General features: G+C 36.0%; 3 protein-coding genes across 3 annotated transcripts in view; 1 reads left to right on the top strand and 2 right to left on the bottom strand.

Annotated features, from left to right (window-relative positions):
* Nucleotides 1-2,540: 2,540 nt before the first annotated feature.
* Nucleotides 2,541-4,813, bottom strand: LOC117629216 (ubiquinol oxidase 2, mitochondrial-like). The gene is made up of 4 exons (XM_034361732.1): nt 4,227-4,813; nt 3,839-3,967; nt 3,048-3,536; nt 2,541-2,956 (listed from the first exon to the last, which is right to left on the bottom strand). The coding sequence occupies exons 1-4, from the start codon at nt 4,635-4,637 to the stop codon at nt 2,897-2,899; spliced, it is 1,089 nt and encodes a 362-aa protein (XP_034217623.1). The 5' UTR covers nt 4,638-4,813; the 3' UTR covers nt 2,541-2,896.
* Nucleotides 4,814-5,928: 1,115 nt separating this feature from the next.
* Nucleotides 5,929-6,528, bottom strand: LOC117627517. The gene has a single exon (XM_034359638.1). It carries the CDS (start codon nt 6,526-6,528, stop codon nt 5,929-5,931), a length of 600 nt encoding a protein of 199 aa, XP_034215529.1.
* Nucleotides 6,529-8,329: 1,801 nt separating this feature from the next.
* The window catches only part of LOC117627516 (ATP-dependent DNA helicase Q-like 2), a 17,289-nt gene continuing 12,157 nt past the window's right edge, over nt 8,330-13,461 (top strand). The window contains exons 1-5 of the mRNA XM_034359637.1: nt 8,330-8,536; nt 9,208-9,425; nt 10,968-11,114; nt 11,199-11,414; nt 12,608-12,712. Coding sequence (XP_034215528.1) covers nt 8,470-8,536; nt 9,208-9,425; nt 10,968-11,114; nt 11,199-11,414; nt 12,608-12,712 — 753 coding nt within the window. The 5' untranslated portion in view covers nt 8,330-8,469. The remainder of the gene's footprint in view (nt 8,537-9,207; nt 9,426-10,967; nt 11,115-11,198; nt 11,415-12,607; nt 12,713-13,461) is intronic.

Genomic DNA, 13,461 nt, shown 5'->3' with positions numbered 1-13,461 from the left:
TGATGATTTCACACACTTTCACCATAGTTGTTGCTAACACATGGGATGCCTAGATTGACGGGTCCTTCTGAGTGCCTAGGTTGTCACTAGTAATCTTCTAGGGTTGCAGGTGCATTGTGGCATGCTCTGTGTGTATTCTTGATTGTGGTTGTTCATGCCTAGCAGTTGATTAGTCATAAGTGTATTTAGTCAAGGTCTAAAATGTGTGAAGATTGTTGCATTTTGTTTAAGTGTTGTAAAAGTTACCCCTTGTCACGTAAGTACCAATTTCACAATTTGACATTTACAAAGTTTTACACTCTACCTAATATGTCAAATTAAATTATTATTTTATTATATTTTAGTGTTTAATTTAAATTGGAAATTAAATTGAAAAGAGAAAGAAGGAAAAAATTTGTAACAGTCAAATCATTCAAGATAAAGAAGAAAAAGTAAAAAAGGAAAATAAGAGTATCTCCAACCGCTGTGTCAAAAGTGCCACATAAATATTTACTGGCTAGAAATAATATCTCACATCACTCCAACTAAATTGTCAAAGCTAATGTGAAATGAATGCTAGAGGTTTAGCCATTACTTTTGACATTCCAAAAGCAAGATTTCAAATAAATATTTTATTTTATTTTTAAGGACAGCTAGCTGTTACTTTCATTTATTATTTTCCTTTTTTACTTTTTCTTCTTGATCTTGAACTAGTCGCTTTGCACGTGCTTCCGTGTTTACAAGAGGTTTTTTAAAAAAAAATTTAAATTTATTTTAGAATTAAAAAATATAATGGGTAGTTGTGCTTCATAAAAATAGGATCCATTATCTTATTTTTGTTTTAATTTAAATTTTTTAATATGAAAAAGTGTGAATTTACCACATGATTCTTATTTAATTAATAATTTCTTAATGTTTGCATTAACCGAGGGCATTTTCTGGTATTTTGAATATTTCACCATCATTCTCTGCCTTTTGCTTTATATATAGATGATTTGACTGTGACAAAATTTTTCCTTCTTTTGTCTTTTCTTCTTCCAAGTTAGTTCCGATTTAAATCAACACTAAATGTTTACGTATCAGTAATGGGAATGGAAGGAAAGGGAATGTTTTCCATTCCTGACTTCACCATGCGTTTACTTGCAATTAGGAATGAAAAAATAAGTGAGCTCCGCCTCAAAATCCGTAATCACTTCCTCTCAAAACTAGGTATCAGATCAACTAGATGAGAGTAGTCGATACAATTCCTATTCTTGTTTTCCCTTAATAACTTCCAAAAATACCCTTACCACTACCATAATTCCAAAACACACCAAACTATTTTTTTTTTTTTTTAAAAAAAAAAAACACTTATGCCAAGAACTTCCAAAAATGATTTCCTTCCCATTCCTATTTGCCTACCCTATCTATCGACATTATCATTGAACTGGGCTCTTTTTGTTCATCTTGTTTAGCATATTGATTCCTCATATTTACACCGCCTTACTGGTTAGGTTGTAGGATTAGTTTTCTCTCCTTAGCCAATTTGAGAATTATATATGTGTTGTGGTGAAAATGTGCAGGGCATTTTAGTAATCAAATTAATTTTGATTTTGATTCATGAAAATTAGTAAACAATAACAATGGGAATCAACCTCATTCCTTTACTAATTCCATATGTTTAGTAAACAGCTTAATGGGAATGATTCTTTCCATATCGATTCAGTACTTCCCCGATTCCTAAATTCTCTAATTCCTTACTTTCTCCATTACTAATACGTAAACGTACACTAAAATGTAATAAAATAATAATTTGATTTGACATATCAGGTGGAGTGTAAAACTGTATAAATGTCAAATTGCCACATCAGCCATCAAATAAATAGAGCTTAGCCTACAAAACATGATTAGGATAAGATATTTAAAAAAAAATAAACAAAGTTCCAATTCAAGCAGGACAAACATAGTGTTTCTTCAAGTATAATTTATAAAGCAATTGCAAGCAACCAAGTAAAACCCAGGACATAAAAGTACACATTAGTAATGTTAAGAGTATTATTAGAAGCAGCAGATAATATCTCATTTACCTTATAGTTTCTAGGTATATATTATTTTATGAATGAAGATTATTAATGGCCATCACATGAAGTCGAATCTATATTTGCCTGAGATAGATAGAAAGCACGCTGGACAACCTCTAATGCTTACATTGTTGTAAATATTCAATTGGTCCATTTGAAGTTGTATTTATATAGAGCACTGTACTCACCAACAATAATGTCAAGAAACAGAGCATTATTCTCTGCATTTCAAACTGTTATAAAAATTATAGTTTTTCCTTTTTCGTAAAATTAAAAACAAAACCCTTTATAATATAAATAATATATAAAATAAATTTGAAGGATAATAGGTAAATAAAGGTAAAATAAATTAAGATTATGAAAGCAAGGATGGTGTGGTGAAGTACGTCAAAGACGCTGTCTTAAAGCCTTTGTAGCCTTCCTACGTGCAAGTATTGATAGTCTACAAAACTTTAAGATATGACCCGAATACAAAATTTTGTCAAGTAAATAAAAACCTCCTTTCTCTTGTGCCATGCTTGTCCAAGGCTCAAAGCAATTGGATTTGGCTGTCGCCATGTATATATAGCTAACCCAAATCAAACCCTGGTAGATTAGAAGTGGAAAATTTTTGTAAAAACTGTACTTTTTAGAAGGAAAAAAAAAAAAAGTATCAAAACCAAGAAATCGATTTCCATAGTGTGTACAATGAAGTTGATAGTAGACAAAGGGCAGGTTTATTTAGCACCTGCAGTAGTATTACCCATCTGATCTCTAATAGTATCACTTGACCCAAAACTTTAAATAGAAGGTATCATGATCATTTGTTGTCAGGCGGTTTCTGGCAATCGGTGCGGGTTGGGTCAGGTTGTCCAGCCCTAGTGGTAACCAATTGGGGCCGGAGATTCTTTCAGTTGGCGGCCATGATAGTGTATGTCCTGCAAAATTGAAATTAACTAATTAATTAATAACATATAGGGCCTAATTGAGTTTTAATAAGCAGTAAATTAATTGATAGTAGCTTTCTACCGATGCAAAGTGATTGACATCTCGATGATGTGCCTCATCTGCCCTAACAACCGTGACAACATCTCTCAACGTAGAGTTAGGTGGGAGCTGCCAATAATCAATAGCAATGGCAGGAGCTGGCACATTCTCTATGTTCCCTTTATCTAACTCCTTGAGGAACTCAGTGTAGGAGTGGATTGCTTCTTCCTCAAGGTACCCGACCATTCGATGAGCGAATTTAGGCGAGAGCAGATACCCCAACAAGTAAGCATTGAAGAAGACACCTTGAACTGTGACAACTAAGGCACGCTCGTACCACTTGGGCTTGGCTACTTCCATGAAGGTCATGAGGTGCATTCGCTCGTTCTCTGCTTCTTCCAGGAGGGCTTTGATCCACCCTCCGCTGTGCTCGAACCGCCTCAAGGACTTGCAGTGCAGCAGCATCCCTCCTACCATCCCAGGCACTGCTGCCACAGTTTCTAGCATCATTGCTCGGCACCCATACCGTCTCTGATCACCACCAAGTTTCATGTTACAACAATTTCTTTTTTTCAAGAAATTACATTAACTATTATTATTATTATTATCATTTATTAATTTCCAAAAAAAAAAAGAAGTAAAAATGATAGGATTTTTCCAAAGTGAAAAGAGTGTTTTAGTAAATATGTTTGATTATTGATTCAAATATGAGCCGATTGTGAGGCTTACCATATATAAATATAGTGATTCTGAACAATGAAAATTTTATTAAAATATATAAATATATAAATATAGTCAAATAAATAAAATTTAATTAATTATGTGATATATACCTGAAAGAATAGGTCAGTAGGCCATCGGAGAGACTTGACGGTCCAGTAAGCCATTTTGTCCAAGAAAGTCGTTGGCACGTGATGCTTATTCAGATCTATCGAGACGTCGGCTTTGTACGTCTCCCATGGCTTCAAATTAATATTTCACAAAACCATCAGCAAAATTCACATTAAAAATAATTTTAAAACAGGGGTAGAAACTTTTTTAGTCATTGAGTTTTATACGAAAATTTTAATTTGATCGCTGCAAATTTTAAACTTTATCGATTAAATTTATTTTCTTAATGACCAAATTGAAATTTCTCGAGTAGAAAAAAGTTTTTAACCCTAAAAAAGACACAAAAACACGATTGCAGTTTGAGAGAAAAATAAAGAAAAAGGTACATACTCTAAAGCAAGTCCATTTCCATTGGGTGCCATCTTCCTTGGTAAGCTTGGTGGGGCCCACGCCCCAATAACTGGCGATCCCTTTCTCATCCTTATTGCCAGAACCGTTATCAACGGAAGGCTTGGAGCCATGATCTGCTGCATGCTGTTTCTTCTCTTCCTCGTAGTCGGCCTTGCCACCCAGCGCCACGGTGCCGGCACTCCGGGCCCCACAATCCATCTGAACCCAGTAAACGGCGCCGCTCTTCGTCCACGTAGGAACACCCATCCTCGTAGACTGTTTGGCTGCTGCTGCTGCTCCGGTGACACTACAAGCAGTAGTTGTTGCGCTGGAGAAGAGACGTATTGTGCCTCCTGCGACGCCAACCATGGATTTCGCCAGGTGTCTTCGACTCACCAGCATCATGCTCATGATCGGTATAGAGAGAGAGAGAGAGAGAGAGAGAGAGAGAGAGAGAGAGAGAGAGAGAGAGAGAGGGGGTTGGTTTGTTTGATTGTTTTCTGTTGTGTCAGGACTTTTTTAGGGTTTAGGGTTTTTCAGGACGAGGTGAAGTCGGCGTATGAGGAGGGGTTTAAAGAGTCGGCGTGGGCTTTTAAATACCGACTTATTTATTTAATGAAGGTTTGGGAAGGACAGATTGCAATTCGCCTACTCAAACTCAAATCATGTGAGTTTGGTGACAATGAACGTATGGCTCTGATTTTGACACGTTCCATCCCAGAAACAGAAAAACATCCTTCCACTTTTACCCTTCTTTTTTTCTATATACAATTACAATGTGTGAGGAGGACAGTTGACATGATGAGTCTTTTTGTAATTAAGCTCTCCAAGTGGATTACAATATACGTTACGGCCTTTTTGGTATTCTAGAATTTTCTTGGGCAGCAAGTACGGTGAGGTTGCGTGGGATTCAAGGTAACGGCGATGATCCACATAAAAACGGGGACACGTGAGTTTGGTATCAATTATATATAGTTGCCAAATTGGCTTTTTATACTGTCCATATATTCGCTTCATCGCATTCACAGATGAATGGCATTGGCTAGTAGGATGTCGTGGAGACAAAGCAAGCAACCAAATCCTTCCTTTTATTTAGCGGCAACTTCTTATTGCTCACGAAAAATACATCATCACATCCTGTGTCATTTATGATGGAGAGGTCTCACCAATAATGTTAATTAGGGAGTATCTATATGCACATTTATATGAATATACTGTAAGAACACTCCCGCTCGCTTAAGGACATAAAAATGAGAAGATATGAGCATTTTAAATTTTTAATAAAGGTTATTGGATTAATCCAATGATAAATGGTAATTGATACTTTAAACCCTCATTCATGATCTATATGATAGTAAAATAAACTTTAATTATTTTGACCGACAAAAATAAAAATGAGCTTTTTGTCTGTTTGGCAAAAATGTATCCATGTATATATATTTTTTGATTTACTACCATATGCGGTGTGGCAGTTCTTTTCACCGTTGAATTGTATTATAATTGATGTGGCAGTTTTATATTAGTCAAGTAGATGCTCGCACATAAAATCTAAACAGAGGATCCAAATCCTAATTTCATGAGCATAATAGAAGAGGAAGATCTTATATTAATTACCTCTAAAATTCGGGTTTTAAATGCAGTTGTGTTAGAAGCTTTTAAATGTATATATTTTTAATATTAAAGTGATCAACATGTACTATACTTATGGGTTTAGGAAGAAAGACAGATGGCTGAAGAAGAAAGACATATTTAGGTCCTCATGTGGTGGTTGTCGGAGGTACTCATCCCTGTATGTGTGAACAATTGTACGACAAAATTCCCCAAGGTTCTCAATGGATGTTGACTCAGACATCCTCATGGATTCATCGATTTGATTTGTTGAGCTTGCATATGCCAACACTTGGAGTGCACTTGTAAGCTTTTGGTGGGGTGAGAAACTGAGACTACCTGTGGCATCAGTTGTATGTCTGAAGTAGGGGTTGACATTTGAGATACCATTTACCAAACCAAGGAAGACATGACGCCTCATCTGGAATCGACGTCTGAAGTCCTCAGGAGCGTAGACGTGATTTTGGACGAAGTAGTCCATCATCAATTTTTGATGCCTAAAAGCTCGTCCCCTACGTTTGTTACTGTGACCAACAACAAAGCCACCCCACGGGGCTTGTTGTTGTATTTGCTCATGAGTCCATAATGTTGCTACAGTAGCCGCAAGTTGTGTATTTGTGCTCATTCGAGCATCACCTTCTTCAATCATTTGGCGTCTGCGCTCCTCCCATTCGGAATCCAAGTTGGAATCCATTGTAGAGTTGGTTGAAAAAGTGTAGAAGAATATAGGAATTACAAAGGAATGAGATGAAGTTGTGAGATATTGAATCGAAAACACTCCATTTATTGACATTTGAAGATGAAGATAAGAGGTGCCACGTCAACAAAAATCTATATGAAATCTAGATAGTTGTTCCCGGACCGACATGTGTCACTCGAAAATCATAGCCCGGAAAATAGTAGTTTAATTAAGTTAAACAATATATAATTGTGGAATGTATAGTGTTGTACCATAGTTTTTCTCAAAATAATAAAATATGAAGGACCCTAAAATATAGCCCTGCATGGCTGGAGATAGAAAAATGGGGAATGCTAGCAACCTTCTCTCTAACCTTCTCTTTTGGACATTCTCTCTTCTCTTCATGACATGTGTCACTTCTCTTTCATTTAAATTAATGCTTTTAATTACAAAAAAAAAATATTAATTGTGTTTCCATATTTGTCCTTGATAAACCAGTTCAATTCTCCTGTTTCTTTTATCGTCGTGGAAAACACAAAACCTAATTCTTAAAGATAAAACAACAATCAGACCCAAAAAAAGAGAGGATGGAAATATGAAATATGAAATAAATTAAATTAAATTAAAGTTTTGAACGCATAAACAAAAAGAAGTAATTGAACGCATAAAATGAACAGCCACCAAAGCTCCACACCCAACCTCGTCTTCCACCCCACCCTGGCGGCAGCAAAGCCTCCTCTCCTCTCTCTCTCTCTCTCTCTCTCTCTCTCTCTCTCTCTCTCTCTGTGTGTTCCACACCAGATCTGGATCTCTCTCATATAATTCTATGACCCAAAATATGTAATTGGAGGTAGAAAGCACGTATCAGATTTCCTTCGATTTGGTACAGTTTGGCGTTTTGGCAGACACATGTTAAGAGCAAAAGATGTCTTCTTGCTCCTGAACATCCATGGGTTATGCTATGTTCTCATCCCTTCTTCAACATACATCATTGCTTTTTAAGTCTTAAGTGATTGGAAAGTTCATAAATTGCTTTTTAAGTCTAAATAATTTATCTTGTTTGATATGGATCCATATCTAATGTGGGAAAGAGAGAGAAAAGAAGGTGTTTCCGGCGGCGGGGAGGAAGGGGTTCGCCGGCGTAGTTGAGTATTTTTTTTTTTTTTTTGGGGTCTGATTTTTGTTTTATCTTTTAGAATTACTTTTGACCCCAAAAAAAAATCCTTAAGAATTAGTTTTTGTGTTTTCCACGTTGATAAACGAAACAGGAGAATTGGACTTGTTTATCAAGGGCAAATATGGAAACACAATTAATATTTTTTCTGTAATTAAAAACATTGATTTAAGTGAAAGAGAAGTGACACATGTCATGAAGAGAAGAGAGAAGGTCCAAAAAAGAAAGTTGTTAGCATTTCTTTAGAAAAATTTAGTCATGCACTATTCTTTAAAAAATTAATATTTTGAACGGCTAAATTTTTAGCATTTAGCCCTATAGCCGGAGATGGCCTTACGAGTGAGACCACAGGATACCAAATTAGAATTTACCCTAATTATATATTCTCATATATAAAGGAGAAGACCACACGAGTCCACTAATAAATAAATAATTACAATTGGAAATTGGAAGATAGTTTCTTCGTTGGCCGGGCTTGTGCAACTAGCTAGATATGTAAGTTGGGCTGGGCGCATGTGGAACAAGCCACTGGGCTGGTTCCACTGGGCTGGTAGCGCCAACAACAAAGCCCCGGGAAAAATGGAAATAAAAAACATTAAAATGCTTGCAGTCGCTCGCTTGAGTTGCTCTATACATAGTTGAAGCAGCACTTCACTTCTCCCTTGCTTCCCAGAAGAAACTCTCCATTATAATTTGTAAATTATAATTGCCACAATTCGCCTGCTGAAACTGTACATTACACTCGCTGTTCCCAGTCTCTCTCTCTCGCATAAGGACTTGAAATGGAAACTGAAGAGATATTAGCAGAAGAGCTGCTAAACGTTGAGGTTGAAATTCAAGGCGTCCAAGGTGCTTATCCTAAGCCCTCTCTCTCTCTCTCTCTCTCTCTCTCTCTCTCTTATTTTTTTTTTTTCGGCGTGATATTAATTTTCTTAGCTTTAATTTGAAACCTAATCCTGAGGATTATGATAAATCAGAAAAAAAGTATTTAAGTGGAATAATTGTTCATGAAGAATGTTGACTAATGGGAAAGTATATTGGCATTATTTGAAGTTGGGTAAAATTCAATCTTTTTTTTATAATGCTGGAGGACATTTGAGTGCAAAATGTTAAGTTTGTTCATATAATTGTTAGTGTAGCCGCTGTTTTCTGAAAAATATTGATGGATTAATTCCAGAGGAATCTAGGAGAGTGTGAAATTCAGTCATTTTATTGCTGCTTGCTAGGTACCTCGTGCACCAGGCTGCCCTTTATTTATAGTTATATTAGGTTCAACTCATGCTTCAAGTTTCTTACTGTTGGCTTTCGTTTCGTCGAGTCTAATTTGTATCTTAGGCTTTTAATGCATTTGACTTTTATGTTTTGGTAATCAATGGAGATAGTATTTTCTGATTTAAAATCAGTAAGAAAGATATGAGTATTCTGAGAGAATCCCCCATGAATGAGTTACAGAAGCTCTTTCACTTTTTTCTTTCATATTCAGAGTACAGTGTGATTTATGCATATGTCTCGTTTCTCAGACCAAATCAAGATATTGCTTGACCAACAGGAGAGGTTATATGAAAGGCAATCTGAATTGAAGGCTATACTTGAAGCATGTAAAGAATCAGGTTATCCTGTTAATGGCGCTTCAACTAATGTGGAAGACTGGTCTGGGCCATTTGAGTGGGATTCTCAAGCTGATGATACTAGGTTCAATATATTTGGCATATCCGCATATCGTGCAAATCAGCGAGAGGTGACTTCGGCCTATGGATTTTCTTTTTCAAATTTTCAGCTACTTTGTTTGATATTATTAAATTGTAAGCTCTCTAGTAAAAAAATTCAAAATAAGAAGGATGTTATTACACACTCCCCTAGGATATCACCTTCTTATTTGTAAGATGTTGAATAAATTCATGATTTAAGTCAGGTTAGTTGGGGAGACTGTGCTTCAAAATTCACTTAAGGCGGAAATTCCTGTGCAAGTGGTCAATAAGCATGAGCACTGTTTGTAAGTAAGATGTTCTGAGTACATCATGTTTGAGCTTTAGTGAAACATTGAACATAAGTGCACAATAATTTTACAAATCTATAGTAAAACCCCTCATCAGTTTCAGTTGGTTCTGTAATTTTTCAGTTAAGTAGACCAATTTCCCTCTCCTGGTGATGTATATCTCTACAACTTCAGACAACACAGAATAACTGGACCATCTAGATTAATTGTGATCTGAATGGACATATTGGTGCTTTGCATTGTCACAGTTGAAGACATTAAGATTGACAGGCTAGAGGAGAAAGAATCAGAAGTAGAGTTGATAACTCGATCATCACTCATCTTCTCAAATTTAGTAGGAAAAAACTAGAGTAGTAATCAATCGGTAAAAAAATTGGGGGAGCTGCGGAAAATGCAGGAAGAGAAGAAACAGTAGTAATGGCAGGAAAAAGAAAGAAAAATAGGGGCAATGGTGGCAACCAGCAGTGTCGGCTGCTGTATTCTCCTCAGAATAGGTTGATGTGACCATTGCAATGGGTAGAATACTACTTGCTGGAAAAGTCACAGAGAAATAGGGTAGCAAAAACTAAGATACCGAAAGCCAGGGTTTGGGCAGGGACTGACGGGTGGGTAAGAAGTAAAAATCCTAGATATTTTTGTTGTAGGCTCTGGTGCTGTGATACATGTAGAGAATATTTTGAGATAAATTCTGTATGTACTTCTCCTTCAAAAGGGTGGATAAAACAGTTACTCGAAAAATAAAAAGAAGGCAAGTACAAAAACTACACGTAATTACAACTAATTACCCTATCAGTACTTTTGTAATTCTAAAAGTCAATCCCCTACACTCAGACCAACAGTTGGTTTGCCGTAGATGCTTTGTAGAATACTTGTCTTATTGAAAGCGAAGAGTACAACCGAATGATAAAATTTCCCAAAGATTCCTAATCCTTGGAAATTAAGAATCTTATGTATGAGCCAATTGCTGATTCACTGAACTGTAGTTTGATGTATGATTTAATTTTGTATTCCAATACAAGTATTGGTTTTTAGTATCCATAGTGAGAGTTCCATTGGGGTCAACCATGTTGGCTTTGGCTCAAGTGGTGGATGAATATGGTAGTTGGAGCTGTCAATGGTTTGTCTTTATCCCTTACGAGGTGTGATTCTTTTGATGGTATTGCTGATTGCTCTTGAGTAGTTGTAGCATTATATTGGCTTGCCTTTAGTTTCTGTAAGTACAATTTATTTTTCTCATTCCCATCTCTGTTATTAGATTTACTGATAGTGGCTAATTGGTGTCAGATTATCAATGCTGTCATGAGTGGAAAAGATGTTCTAGTGATTATGGCTGCAGGTGGCGGCAAAAGCCTCTGTTACCAGCTTCCAGCAATTCTTCGTGATGGAGTTGCTCTTGTTGTTAGTCCTTTGCTTTCTTTGATTCAGGACCAGGTTCTCTTAAATTCTATTCTTCACTTTACTCGAACTGTCTCCTTAATATTTTAATCAGATTATTCACAATTACCATTGCTTCAGGTGATGGGTTTGGCAGCCTTAGGCATTCCAGCTCATATGTTGACATCAACTACTAGTAAGGAGGAGGAGAAGTTAATATACAAGGCCCTTGAAAAGGGGGAAGGAGATTTGAAAATATTGTATGTGACTCCCGAAAAGATATCAAAGAGTAAGAGGTTTATGTCAAAACTTGAAAAGTGCCATCATGCTGGTCGTCTATCTCTCATTTCTATTGATGTGAGTATGCCACCTTCAATTTTTCATTATACCTTAATGTCAAACTAGGCATATTTGTATATGATTTTATCTTCCTTTTTGTGGTCAATACGTGTTAATCTTTATCTGGTCTACGGATACCTATCCTTCCTCAGCATTTTCAATTATTGGCATGACCATGTGTAGATTAGATGTGCTACTATGTTTGAAAAATTAGTATTAGAATTAGGGTATCCTCCGATACAAATGGAAAAGAATTATAGAAATTGAAGTTCATTCTTTAGTTACAAGTCAGCAATTTTCTACATCATCCCTACCTATATGTTCAGCTTGGTAGAGTTCCACTCTAGAAGATGGTGGATGAATAATATTATGGACAGAGTTGTTTAAATTTTGACATGAAGGCTCCATAATGGATTATAAACTTATAATTGGCTAGCTAATGTAGCATTGTTGGTAGCTTACTGGTACTGTTAAGTCTAGTGGTGTCTCTTAGTGCAAAGAACCTCCAAAATGGGGATCAATACTGAAAGATGTTTTAGAGTAAAACCAGGACGAAGTTTTGTCTTACAGGGAACACCAAAGATACACAGTAGCTTCTTCTTCTGGCCAAGAAAAAAAAAAAAAAAAAAAAAAATCTCTTGATCTTGCACTTTGATCGTCTAAGTTCATGTCATATGCTTATTTAGTAAGTTTTACGTGTATGCTATTGAATACTTGGAACAAATGTTAGAATGCTGTATTGAATATTTATGCACTTGTATGTTGGTCGTTAATTTTAATTTTGAGGGCAGGTTCATGATGTTAACTGATGGTTTCTTCGTGATTTGCACAAATATTCTGTTCTGAAAGGCACAAACTTCGATTTGTAATTGGTGCTTCCACACTTCATGTAGCTTAGTAGCTCAGCTTGTTCTCTGTATTTGATATCGTGGGGTTTTGTACCAATTTGTTTACTGTGCCAGTTTCATGGGCTGAGTAGGATGTGAATTACTTTTATTAGGCATGTCTCCCACCTTTTTTACTGTTAATTGTTTGTTTGTATTAATGTGTTATATTTTGAGTGTGTCATATGTAACATATGTTCATTTTGCCCATCAAAGCTTTCAGGATATCATCCTCCTACATGGTTTTTTTATTTTTTATTTAATACAATTGTTTACTAAGTTGGTTGCATATCTCTCTAGTGTCTAATCTTTAGGCTTATTTTACAGGAGGCACATTGCTGCAGCCAGTGGGGTCATGATTTTCGACCTGACTACAAAAGTCTTGGTATCCTCAAGACTCAGTTTCCCAATGTTCCTGTGATTGCTTTGACTGTAAGTTATTTATCTATCCTTAATTCTTATATTTTTTTTAGGGGAGGGATTATCGCAGTTCCTGAAAAGCTGCTTCTACTCCTGCTATTTTAGAACATGGACAGGCAAAAAGGCCCAATTTAGAATTCCCACAAAATTTAATAGAACTTAAACTACCCTTTGTTCCTTATAAACAGGTTAGATATTGCAAGTTGTGGGCATGTTGTACTGCTGATTATAACTAACTACTCTGAGTATGAATGAAGTGACATAGTGAGTGCATGATCACAGATGTATGTTTTTTTTTAATAAGAATATGATCAAAGATACCTTTTGTGAACATTAACTCAGTTAGTCCTTATGCTCTTAATCAACATATGGACTAACTATTTTGTTGGTGGATTTAGGTATTAGGGAAATCTGTTGTAATAGCAAATTTTTGGGTGGTGTGGATGGAGAGGAACATAAAGATTTTTGAGGGAGCAAGCGATGCGGCAGTTTAGGCTTTGATTTGATGTTTTCCCATTGTGCTAAGGGTGCTATTTTGGTTCTGATGGACATCTCATTCATCCCAATTGTATTAGTTTCTTTCATAATAAAAATTGTGGTAAAAATTTGTTGAATACTGGTCAGACGCAAAGGAAAGCATGATAAAACGGGTGTTGTTTTGGCTTTCAATCTGGCACAATGATGCTATTGAGTGTTTAGAACTCTGATAATAAAGTCCTTCAACTATTGGGGCATTTCTATCAATTCATATGACGAGAAAT

Source organism: Prunus dulcis, chromosome 5 (genome assembly GCF_902201215.1).
Source record: "Prunus dulcis chromosome 5, ALMONDv2, whole genome shotgun sequence".
NCBI classification, from domain to species: domain Eukaryota; kingdom Viridiplantae; phylum Streptophyta; class Magnoliopsida; order Rosales; family Rosaceae; genus Prunus; species Prunus dulcis.
Note: the sequence above shows the minus strand (reverse complement) of the source record. Positions and strands in the feature narration are given on the sequence as shown.

Coding starts and splice junctions, on each gene's coding strand:
- LOC117629216 (XM_034361732.1), bottom strand. CDS start 4,637: ATGAGCATGATGCTGGTGAGTCGAAGACACCTGGCGAAATCCATGGTT. Junction 3,968..4,226: donor GGAAATGGACTTGCTTTAGA/GTATGTACCTTT, acceptor ATTAATTTGAAG/CCATGGGAGACGTACAAAGC. Junction 3,537..3,838: donor CTACTGACCTATTCTTTCAG/GTATATATCACA, acceptor GGTGGTGATCAG/AGACGGTATGGGTGCCGAGC.
- LOC117627517 (XM_034359638.1), bottom strand. CDS start 6,528: ATGGATTCCAACTTGGATTCCGAATGGGAGGAGCGCAGACGCCAAATG.